At 42.3% G+C, this 12,732-nt stretch overlaps 1 protein-coding gene across 11 annotated transcripts in view; it reads left to right on the plus strand.

The window, feature by feature from the left end:
- LOC106601438 (RNA binding protein fox-1 homolog 3) overlaps positions 1–12,732 on the plus strand; it is a 380,636-nt gene that overhangs the window by 364,269 nt on the left and 3,635 nt on the right. For 5 of the 11 annotated variants that reach the window (XM_045720266.1, XM_045720265.1, XM_045720264.1 and 2 more), the window contains 3 exons: positions 1,451–1,509; positions 3,509–3,587; positions 5,832–6,791. In XM_045720266.1, coding sequence (XP_045576222.1) covers positions 1,451–1,509; positions 3,509–3,587; positions 5,832–5,876 — 183 coding nt within the window. In that variant the 3' untranslated portion in view covers positions 5,877–6,791. Of the gene's footprint in view, positions 1–1,450; positions 1,510–3,508; positions 3,588–5,831; positions 6,792–12,732 lie in introns of those variants that run through there. The other 6 variants (XM_045720257.1, XM_045720260.1, XM_045720258.1 and 3 more) reach the window with 3 other exon arrangements.

The following is a 12,732-nucleotide window of genomic DNA, read 5'->3' on the forward strand; positions in this document are numbered from 1 at the left end:
TATTTTGATCTTAAAAACAAGCATGCGCATAACATGATGCAGCTACTACCATGCTTGAAAATATGAGGAGAGGTACTCAGTGATGTCTTGTGTTGGATTTGCCCGAAACTTAACGCTTTGAATTCAGGACATAAAGTTAATTTCTTTACTTTAACATTTTTTTTACTTTAGTGCCTTATTGCAAACAGGATACATGTTTTGGAATATTTTTATTCTGTACAGGCTTCCTTCTTTTCACTCTGTCAATTAGGTTAGTATTATGGATTAACTACAATGTTGTTGATCCATCCTCAGTTTTCTCCTATCACAGCCATTTAACTCAAAACTGTTGGCATCGTGGTGAAATGCCTGAGAGGCTACATTCCTCTCCGGTAACTGAGTTATGATGCCTGTATCTTTGTAGTGACTGGGTGTGTTGATACACCATCCATAGTGTAATTAATAACTTCACCATGCTCAAAGGGTTATTCAATGCCTGCTTTATTTATGTTTACCAATCTACCAATAGGTGAACTTTGAAAGGCTTTTGAAAACCTCCCTGGTCTTTGTGGTTGAATCTGTGTTTGATATTCACTACTTGACTGAGGGAATTTAAAGATGATTATATGTGTGGGGTACAGAGATGAGGTAGTCAAACACTATTATTGCACACAGAGTGAGTCCATGCAACTTATTATGTGACTTTTTAAGCACATTTTTACTCCAAAACTTATTTAGGCTTGCTATAACAATGGGGTTGAATTCTTATTGACTCAAGGCATTTCAGCTTTTTATTTTTTATTAAATTGTAAACATTTCTAAACTTCCACTCTGACATCATGGGGTATTGTGTGTAGGCCAGTGACACAACATCTCCATTCAATCCATTTTAAATTCCGGCTGTAACACATCAACATGTGGAAAACGTCCAGAGGTGTAAATAGTTTCTGAAGGCGCTGTACGTCTTGGTTTGCTCCTGTGCAACACAGTACGTGTGAAGAAAAAGGAGTCTCTTCAATAATGCAGCATGCCATTGCTGCTTCCCCATTCTGAATGTGGGATGAATTTGGGGAGCGTTATCACACCGCTGTTCTGTTCTTTCTCATGTGGACCATGTTGTGCACCTACTGTCACGCAAGGTGCCACAGAGGGAACACATGGCTCTCCTCCCCAGTCTCACAGGGGATCATTCATTCTCCGCTGCCTCAGCTACCAAATATTAAACAGCTCCCTCTGGTTGTGTTCTGGGCGTCTTGCACCTTGCGTTGCCTCCGTGCATACTCTTCGATTAGACTTTTTGAATGATTTCATATGAATACTTGGAAAATGAATAGAATATGCAGTTTTCAAATGTTCCCAACAATGGACAATGTTGCAAACCCGATGTTGGATCTTTTAGTAAATGCTTGCTATTATTTGTTTGAGAATACATGCTGTTGTGGGTGGTTGTCTAACTGTCTGAGTCCAACAGGGGGGCTACGCTGCGTACAGATACGCCCAGCCCACCACCGCTGCTGCCTACAGTGACAGGTGAGTGCATTCCACGTGCTGCATAAAATAAAATAACTAATATTAATTGAAAAAATAAAAGGCCATTGATATTGTGATGGATTAAATTAGAAGTTGTGACAAGGTCTGACAAGTGACGTCAACCTTTCCCCACTCTTCAAAGTATCTCTCACATAGGAGGGTGAAGATAAACTCTCTCTGGAGTTGTGACCCTCCCTCAGATTGAACTGTCCATTAGGAGATCCACTATGGCCTCAGGATAAGCACACAAAAAAGTAACCTTGTTCGACAAGATGATCTATCCCATGGCTCTCTGCCTTTGACGGGCGAGAGGGTATATCAACTGTATTTATGAATGGCCTGCGGTCTGCGGAAGGAAGGGAGAGAGGGAGAGAGGGATGGATGGGCAGGGACTCTATCACTTCTGACTGATGTCATTCGGGTTCAGGTGTGCTCCGTTTGAGGAGGCGTGGCTGATTCATTCGGGCCTTCAAAGCCGCTGTCAGGCTGGATGTGGGCTGGTTTGGGAATCTAATCTGGGAGGGATTGAGCATGTCACTTGTGATAACATACACCCTGCCTGAGAGCCTGAAGATCATATCGATAATGTAAGATTTATCTGGCCTCGCCGCACTGCGAAATATGAGCAGCCGTGCTCGGAGGGAGCAGAAATTGGACAGCGGCTTTTTCCTCTGGGAGTGATTTAATTCCTGTTTCTCTTGCCTATATTTTCCTCCTGAGATTTAATGTAATTCACCCGAGTTGTTTGTTTTGCTTTGTTTTGCTTCCCTTGTCGGTTTGTTTCTTTTTGAATAAGCGGTCATGCCCATTGGATCAATAGGGGTTTGTCTCAGCAATACCTTATCAGACTTACCAGCGGAGCAATCAGCCAATCATGAAAGGAGGTCACAGGGATCATAAGAGGCTTGTAAAATCCCCATAAAATATGAAACATTCATTTTTCAAAAAGCTTGTGCCCACAGACCTGCTTTTATTACCGAGGCCCTGCCCGGGGCCAATCAGCGTAGTGAAGCCGCGTGACGTACGTTCTGAGGGGCCGTTTGACCTCGAGGTGGTTAGCAATGCAACTCTGGTGAGAGCCCATTTTGTAGATAGATTAGCTTTAGTGGGCCTCTGGGGTTTGGTGCTCACAGTAGATAAGAGTATTACAGAGACCACCCCTGACCATGTCATGGTACAGCCCATCCTCTTCCCCTGGAGCCTTCTCATCCAGCTCCTTCCCCCTCCACGTCCTGCTCACTGACCTTGGGTGTTGGACTCCAATGGGACACACCATATTTAGATCTTATATAACTCAATGTCCTCCTCGCCCCGCTCCAGCCTTGTAGGCTGGATGTCTTGTCTCCTTAAGGAAAATGACATTTCTCCTTCTCTCCTCTTGGTTTTTATTCCTGGTTGATTTGGTGCCCTCAGTGCTTGGCTGGGAGTGCCTTATCTGCTCCGTACAGACCCTCATTTGCAAGCGAGCATTGAAGGAAAAAAAAGTAAATAAAGGAATATGTGAAGTCGAGTAAGTAAATAAATAAATAAGGCACACATCTTGTCCTGTCTCAGAAGGAAATTGGAAGGATTAGTTCCAAACCAGTAACAATGAAAAGACAGTGGTGTGAGCCCACTGTTCAGCTTGGGTAAACAACAGCAGGGTGAGAGAGCGCACACAGACTGGGCCCAAGCCCTCCAGCACTTCTATCTTTCTCTGTTTTCTCTTTCTTTCTCTCTTTCTCTCTCTGTTTCTCTTTCTCTCACCCCTCAGTACCCATCACTGCCAACTAATCGAGGTGTCAGTGAAAAGGACAATGTGTATTCACAGAGAATGATCCAACCACCTTTGAACTCCTTTGCTACTCAGCCTTGTATCATTTTCTAAACCAGGGGGTAGAGAGAGGGAAATAATTGTTTTAGAGACTTGAAAGTGTTGACTTTAGGGCCAAGTATCAAACAAGCATTGAAAATATACTCTATGTCAATGACCCTAATCTCCTGGCCTTTTCCATTGCAGCTATGGCAGAGTCTATGCAACAGCAGACCCCTACCACCACACAATCGGCCCTGCCGCTACATACAGTGTGGGGACCATGGTAAGTCCACTCTCGCTTTCCTCTGCACCCGGTTGTTGGCTAGCCACACTAACACAGAGCAGAGGCCGCCAGCCGCAGTACTCTGTCGCTCCAGGAGCACTCGGAGATAAAGACCATTGAACTAAGCCAAGTCAGTGGGCTTTATTTCCTCTTTGTCATGCTGTTTGGCACGACCTAGTGGAGTGCAGGAGAATTCCCTAGCATGTGGTCATTGTGAATTCAGTGAAATGGATTTGTTTCATGTTATGTCACACAAGCTCACCTCATACATACAATATTAATTTGATTCAGGCTTTTTACTGCTAAAATGGGAATGATCACTACAACTAATTCAATCCAAACACATGGGCATCTTCAACACTAGTATAATCATTCTATTCCTGCCACTATTCAACTCCAAATGAGTTGTTCCATTCTTCCTTTCAGCCAAACTCTAAACTTTAAGGGGTGAAGTTGAATGGTTAATGTCTGTTTTTAGCTAGCTTTTGCAGCTAACATCAAAGATGAAAATACTATCAGTAAAATACCATCCTATAATGGGGAGATAGTTTCTCAATGTTTTGTTTTACAATGAGGGCATGGGACTGGGCTCATAGACTAATTTGAAAGATTAACGACCATCAAACGCATGCAGCAGTGTGCCGTGGGACATGGAAGAGAAAGAGAGGGATGGAGGGAGTTCTCTCACTCACCCCTCCAGTCCACAAGGTTGATGGGACGAGCGCTCTCTGCCAGACAAATGACTTAAATGTACCATTCCGGCATGCATGCGATTTTTCAACAACATAAAAAACAGCGTACAGTTCCCCGGTGCAGCTGCTAGCTAAAAGCTTTCATTAATTAAGACATTTATTTTTTTCTCTTCATTTACTTAATTAAAAACTGTGCTTCTTTTCCTCCAAATTTCCTTCCCTTCACTGCCACTCTTAGTCACCCTTTCTTAGCCAGGCTGAATTTGGCCCTTCATGTCTGAGCTTGGGTTGTGTGTGTGGGGCAAGTTGAGGGGATCACTGTGGTGGGGTGGAAGTTGAGGGGATCACTGTGGTGGGGTGGAAGTTGAGGGGATCACTGTGGTGGGGTGGAAGTTGAGGGGATCACTGTGGTGGGGTGGAAGCTGGTGAGGTGCGAGACCCTGGTAGTGAATAAACCATCTTGACACAATAGGAGTTCAGATCTTACAGTGCAGAGACACACCATGAAATAGAATCAGGAAAAAAATGGTTTGGTTACTAATTCTTTAGTCCTCTTTGATTAATGGTTCCAAAGGAGAGAGCAGCGATTTTTGCATTTAGAAACCTTTCAATAATTAGTTCCTCCAAGGTTGCTTAAAATTCTCTTTGCTGATTTCCAGCGTGCCAAAAAATTGCAAATGCTTTTTTATACTGATGAAAATTTTATACAAGCAAGAGGGTTCCTTTAAATTAAGGGCTATTTAGCCTTTGAAGGTTTGGGGCTTGCTCAGAGTACATGGGATATTGTGTGTGTGTGTGTGTGTGTGTGTGTGTGTGTGTGTGTGTGTGTGTGTGTGTGTGTGTGTGTGTGTGTGTGTGTGTGTGTGTGTGTGTGTGTGTGTGTGTGTGTGTGTGTGTGTGTGTGTGTTTTCCCTGGTTAACCAGAGCATGGCAGTAAACCTAGGGACCAATATCCTGTGGTGCAATACACATCCAGAAAGGTGTGGGCACCACGGTTGGACTTGAAAGAGAATTATGATTAAACTCCTTTGAACTTAATTCGCTTTGGTTGGATCTATGACATTGTTGTAGCCTGGAAAGCCATTCCGTGAGGAATGTTTTCCTACAGTCAAAAGCATGAAACAAGCACAGTATTTTCCAATTTGTTGCTTAATGTAATTAATGCATGGAAACTGCATTTGAGGGGGGGGGCACTTCTCCATGTAGCAAGCCGAAAGAAGAATATTGATATCTAGGAAAGGGTTTTTCTCTCTGGTACAAATAGCAAAATTATTTCAGACTAATTTCATACTTTATCACTACCAGGTTCTTTATCCTCCAGCTCCAACACCTGGACCGCCCCTCCTCAGAACACACACATACCCAACTTATGCATACTCTAATGAACAAGAACTATTATTACAATTAAATGCTATTTAATCCCATGTCTTTCAGACACAGACGTTGTAACAAAACCAATGAAGGAAGGAAATTTGTGGAAAAAACAGAACTCAACAACCAAGCTGTCACCACTTTAATACTGATTGGTCCTTTTTCATCTTTGATGTTGCAGGCTAGCCTATACAGAGGAGGGTACAGTCGCTTCACTCCCTACTAACAGAAAGAAAAAGAGAGAAAGACAGAGACATTACCCCCCAACAAACAAAAATCAAACAAATTAACAAACAAGCAAACACCTCATCCTTCGTGGAGCGCTAAATCAAACTAAAAGCTTCCAGGTCCCAATGCTGACCCCTCCCCCTGACACCCGCCCTCCCGCTACAGACGATTTCTACAACCTTTTTGATGTCATCATTGGTCTGCTCCTATGATTTGTTTTGTATTCATTTTGTGCTTTGGATTGATTTGGGAGAAGTTATGTTCTGCACATGTGACTGCTGTAGATGGGTGCTGTGTCACCATAACCAATGTGAGCCTACTGTAGTACGCATGATGCATGATCAGAGGGGTGTGTTTCTGCAGTGACCGTCAGATGGATGACAATCTAGTGGGGCATTAGATACACTGTTATTTAGCCTATTCTTGAATTAGAATTCAATTAAATTCAAGCAGGAAACAAAATATTGTATTCCAATTAGCATTAGAAATACATAATTATCGTAATAACAAAGACGATGCACATGCCCTGCTAATTCTTATTTCACAAGACGCCACTGTCAACTGTATGATTGCTCTGTAATGTTGGAGTGTCCTAATGCACTTGAATTGGAGTCCTAACAGTGATGTGGTGTGACAGCATGCAGAGTGAGGGCCATTGCACCACAGTGAGGGGTCAGAGTTCACCTGGGGTTGAGACTGGGCTAGCTCTCGCTAATGTGATGGCACTCTATGCGAAATGACTTAGGATTGTTAAGGATTCAATGTCTTTGTTTATTTCAGGCAGATTTTTTCCACACTAATTTGCATGTTTACGTATTATTAACTGAAGTGTAAAGTGCATTCAGAAAATATTCAGACCCCTTGACTTTTTCCACATTTTGTTACGTTACAGCATTATTCTAAAATTGATTACATTGCCCCCCCCATCAGTCTACACACAATACCCCATAATGACAAAGCAAAAACAGTTCTTTTTTATTTTTTTGAAAATGGATATAAAATAAAAGAGAAATATGACATTTACATAAGTATTCAGACCCTTTACAAAATACTTTGTTGAAGCAATTACAGCCTCGAGTCTTCTTGGTTATGACGCTGCAAGCTTGGCACACCTGTATTTGGGGAGTTTCTCCCATTCTTCTCTGCAGATCCTCTCAAGCTCTGTCAGGTTAGATGTGGAGCGTTGCTGCACAGCTATTTTCAGATCTCTCCAGAGATGTTCGATCAGGTTCAAGTCCGGTCTCTGGCTGGGCCACTCAAGGAGATTCAGAGACTTGTCCCGAAGCCACTTCTGGGTTGTCTTGGCTGTGTGCTTAGGGTTGTTGTCCTGTTGGAAGGTGAACCTTCACCCCAGTCTGAGGTCTTGAGCGCTCTGGAGCAGGCTTTCATCAAGGATCTCTCTGTACATTGCTCCGTTTATATTTGCCTCGATCCTGACTAGTCTCCCAGTCCCTGCCACTTAAAAACATCCCCTACAGCCTGATGCTGCCACCACCATGCTTCATCGTAGGGATGGTGCCAGGTTTCCTCCAGACGTGACGCTTGGCATTCAGGCCAAAATGTTCGATCTTGGTTTCATCAGACCAGAGAGTCTTGTTTCTCATGGTCTGAGAGTCTTTAGGTGCCTTTTGGCAAACTCCAAGCGAGCTATCATGTGCCTTTTACTGAGGAGTGACTTCCTTCTGGTCGCTACCATAAAGGCCTGATTGGTGGAGTGCTGCAGAGATGGTTGTCGTTCTGGGAGATTCTCCCAACTCCACAGAGGAACTCTAGAGCTCTGTCAGAGTCACCTCCCTGACCAAGGCCCTTCTCCCCCGATTGCTCATTTTGGCCGGGCAGCCAGCTCTAGGAAGAGTCTTCGTGGTTCCAAACTTCTTCCATTTAAGAATGGTGGAGGCCACTGTGTTCTTGGGGACCTTCAATGCTGCAGAAATGTTTTGGTACCCTTCCCCAGATCTGTGCCTCGACACGATCCTGGCTCTACAGACAATTCCTTCGACCTCATGGCTTGGTTTTTGCTCTGACATGCTGTGGGACCTTATATAGACAGGTGTATGCCTTTCCAAATCATGTCCAATCAATTTAATTTACCACAGGGGGACTCCAATCAAGTTGTATAAACATCTCATGGATGTTCAATGGAAACAGGATGCACCTGAGCTCAATTTCGAGTCTCGTAGCAAAGGGTCTGAATACTTGTAAATAAGGATTTTCAGTTTTTTATTTTTAATACATTTGCAAACATTTCTAAAAACCTCTTTTCGCTTTGTCATTATGGGGTATTGGGTGTAGATTGCTGAAGAAAAAATTATATTTAATAATTTTTAGAATAAGGCTGTAACATAACAAAATTTGCAAAAAGTCAAGTTGTCTGAATACTTCCCGAATGCACTATATGCGACGTTTATAGGTGGCTAATCATTATTTTTAGTAGGCTACACTGTCGACTCATCTATGAAGTACTGTAGTGCAATTCCTGATAACTATTCACTTTTCAGTATTGCACAAAACATTCTGTACCTCGGGATACACCACTACAAGTGATTTGATCTGACAACTAATTGTATCAGTAGAATGCTTGTCTGTTTATTTTCTTGACATAATCAGTGCTTGACTTGGGCAGGAGCTTACCAGAGCTGAGCACTGGCACCTCAGATGTTCTACTGCTTGAGCTCCTGCACCTAAATATAAACAGTACCAGCACCCAAAATGACTACCGGCACCTATTTCAGTCCAAGTCAAGCATACCCACCAAACACTACCAGTGGGTTCCCCCACTTTACAATGACAGACCATTGTCTTATTGGTTTATTTTGCCCAAATCTCTCTGGAAGAGCTGAATTACTAGAGCAGGTTGAGTGAGAGATTATATACTTTCGATTATGAGGAGAGAAATGGACTGTGAACATGATTGCATCATATTCCACTTTCAGGAGAAAATACCTTGTTCCATACAGCTCTAGGAAGAGTCTTGGTGGTTCCAAACTTCTTCCATTTATGTATTATAACACGTGCGTGTTGTCATACCAGATTAATGTACTCGAATACACGTCTTCAACTCAGTAGTTACCCCATATGAACTCTTGAGAAAATGGGAACATTTCAAATCAATTATTTTGTAAGTAGATCAGGCCAAGAGACAGGATATATAGATCCGAATACAACTATGGAAATCTATAATTACTCAACTATTCGTATAATGATATAATTTACGTATGTATCCTCTCAAGTGTTATCTGTTTGTTAGACTTTATTTGTGTATTTTGATCATTTTGAAGGTGTGACATGTTTATAAAGACATCTTATATGAGCAGTTATGTTTAGTCAACATGTTGAACATGATATAGATTAATGTTGTATACCAAAATAATATATCATCACTTTATCAAAGAAAAGCATAAAACATTGTTCTTCCTTTTATATACCAGTATTTAGGGTTCTACCATGGGGGCTTTTATAGGATTCAAAAAAGCTTCAGACATTGTTATTAATGTATTTGTAGGTGTTTCTGATTAAATTACTCTGTGTGTGTGTGTGTGTGTGTGTGTGTGTGTGTGTGTGTGTGTGTGTGTGTGTGTGTGTGTGTGTGTGTGTGTGTGTGTGTGTGTGTGTGTGTGTGTGTGTGAATAGTAGGGTTGACACAACCCATTTTAAATGACTTTCCTCCCCATCCACTTTCATTGCGCCAGTATAAAACGGAGGGCTGCTCTGAGCGCCAGTGGAACTAACACAGAGAATCCCCCAAGAACAACGGCTCACTGAAGCCAAGTTCCACTGTTTCTTCAACTCAATTAGCGTCTACGTTTTAAGCTGAATTTACAACAGTAGAAGTCTGTTGTTTGAACACATAGACTTGAGACAGCTCCACACAAAATATATATATTATAAAAGAGACAGCTCCACACGCATACACTGAACGGCAAGTAAAATACTCCCCTCTGCCTTGGTCAAAGAGAAAATCGTAGCTTTGAATTCTCCCTCTCACTGCCTACCAATTCCTAATGATGCCCGTCATTACAGCTGTTGTTTTAAAATCCTATTTTGCAGACGGCTACTTCTACATTCAACTTAATTGGAGAGAGAAACTTAGTAATTACTATAGTACCAGTTGATCCGCTTGAAAGGAAATCGACTATTTGAATCCCCCTGTTCAGTTTGGGTGCAGATAAGTCATAGATGAGTTGAGTAGGAAAGCCACAGTGTCAGAGACTGAGAGCAGACATCTTAATGAATGCTGCTCTTCTGAAGCTATCGTTTAGCAAATACACTGGAGGCCATAGTGTGACGAATAGTAATTCATGTTTTTCACTGGCTGTGTGTTTTTGAGGTTTGCCAACTTCTTTCCTCTAGTCTAGATATCCTGAAATCTCTCTCCATGACAAGTCTTTGCCTCAATAAATCACTTTATAACTCCTAACTCATTGATAACCTAACCTTGATACAGTAAAACAGAATCTTCCACTTTAAGCAGCCACTCATTTCCTGTCTGCACGTGAACCAGCCTGATAAGATGCTAGCTCCTATGAGAGGAACATCAATGCCCAGGAGGGGTGTTAGCCGCCATGCCTCACCACCACAAATTAGAGCAGGCTAATTAGCCACTATCAATCACTATATCGCTAGCTTCACTTACAGGCCATTCCTACACTACATCTTCACTATAGCAATGTGCAGATCTCAGTCTACCAGCAGCTACATTTCACAGTTAAAAAAGAAAGTCGGCCTAGAACACGCCTTTTCATTTACATCCTCTACTTTCAGGGTTACTCGTGGTCAGTTTTATTCATGAGGACATTGCAGTGATGTCATGTTTTTACTTGGATGGGTTTGAGTGTTGTCAGTTAAAGTTGTAATGCGTCCGTACAACTCTTCCTCCCTTTATAATCAATGTCTTCATTGTTACACTGTTCAAATGGCAAATTATCAAGGCTTCATATAACATGTAAATAGCTAATATATATTGTGTCTTATTATATTTTGCTAAATATTAAAAATGTGTATCTATAGTGTAGAGGCTGAAAGGTTTTTCAGTTTTCTAATATCCTCTATCCCATATACATGTGTTTTTCATAGCTAGCTATATTATTAAAAACACTCAGTGAAGGTGTTAAACCACATGCCCAGTCATATACAGTTTGCTCACATTTAAACATGTTTATTTATGTAAATTGAACGCACAGTTTGTTAATTCATTATGATGTATTTACTATTATAGTCAGTAAGCCTTGATAAGCTGACCATTTAATTTCTTTATCCATCCAAAAGATTTGTAGAAAAAAAGGGAAACAAGCAAAAAAGTTACACTTCCTGTAAAATATATACATGTATATACACATATATTACCAATTCTCTGATTATCTGGTTTCTATGTATTCATATATATATATATATATATATATATATATAGTGGTTTTATCTGTGTATTTTCAATTCAGCTGAACTTGTTCTATGAATTGTACAGTATGTCATTTCTAAAAAAGTATATATTGTCTGAAAGGTGTAAGTAATTGGCTTTTGATTTATTGGTACAGTATATTACATTTCCTTTGTCTTCTTTCATCAATGACTTAGTTGTTAGTATATGTGACATATCTAAGCAACCGCTGATTGTTTTGAGTGTCAGAATAAAGCGGTTCTGAGAGCATTTTGTTTGTCATTAGAGCTCTATGTTTAATCTGTTGCCAGCTTGTTGATTGTAATCCTGATCAGGCACAGTAAAATGAAATCTTCTACAATTCCTGTTCACACTTAATGAAACCCAATATTTCTACAGATTTAAACCAGCATTGTATAGATAAGAAGATGTTCAATTTAGGTACAGTGCAATGCATTGAACGTCCTCAGTGACAGTGGCCACTTGCTACAGCACCGGCCCAACCCTCCCCTGAGTTGACTTGTCCATGAGTGATTAATATATTTGTCACTGCAGCTCCTCCAATGCTGGTCTGCCTGTCAGTGAGGAGCACTATATGTAGCGCAGGTGCTATTGTGTTCCCACTCTGCTCTGCTATATAGTGATACAGTGATGGGGGATATTTTAGTATAGAGAGTCCCCAGTGAGACCTCCGTAGGACTGAAGATGAGGCAGGCTGTTCCATGGATGGAGAGACAGAGGGAGATGGAGAGAGAGACAGAGGGAGATGGAGGGAGAGACAGAGGGAGATGGAGGGAGATGGAGGGAGCGACAGAGGGAGATGGATGAAGAGACAGAGGGAGATGGAGGGGGGGAGACAGAGACAGAGGGAGATGGAGGGAGAGACAGGGAAATGAAGGGAGAGACAAAGAGTCATTCTGGGCTGAGATTAGCATGCCACGCGTTCAATTGTTACTTCTCCGGAGGAGGTGTGAAAAAGTACTACAAAGCCATGTCAAAATGAATGCCTCGCCTCGTTTTCCTCTACAGCTCGGCACGCTGCTGAATTAGGGAGAGACTGTCATGACAAGGGTCCCAGGACACATGTCTCTCTCCTCCCTCTCTCCCTCTCTCTCCTCTCACTCTCCCTCTCTCTTCTCCCTCTCTCCATCTCTCCTCCCTCTCTCCATCTCTCTCCTCCCTATCTCCCTCTCTTCTCCCTCTCTCCTCCCTCTCTCCCTCTCTCTTCTCCCTCTCTCCATCTCTCCTCCCTCTCTCCCTCTCCCTCTCTCCTCCCTCTCTCCATCTCTCTCCTCCCTCTCTCCATCTCTCTCCTCCCTATCTCCCTCTCTCCTCCCTCTCTCCCTCTCTCTTCTCCCTCTCTCCCTCTCCCTCTCTCCTCCCTCTCTCCCTCTCTCTTCTCCCTCTCTCCATCTCTCTTCTCCCTCTCCCTCCCTCTCTCCCTCTCTCCATCTCTCTCCTCCCTATCTCCCTCTCTCCC

This window comes from Salmo salar, chromosome ssa06, assembly GCF_905237065.1.
Source record: "Salmo salar chromosome ssa06, Ssal_v3.1, whole genome shotgun sequence".
In the NCBI taxonomy this organism is placed as follows: domain Eukaryota; kingdom Metazoa; phylum Chordata; class Actinopteri; order Salmoniformes; family Salmonidae; genus Salmo; species Salmo salar.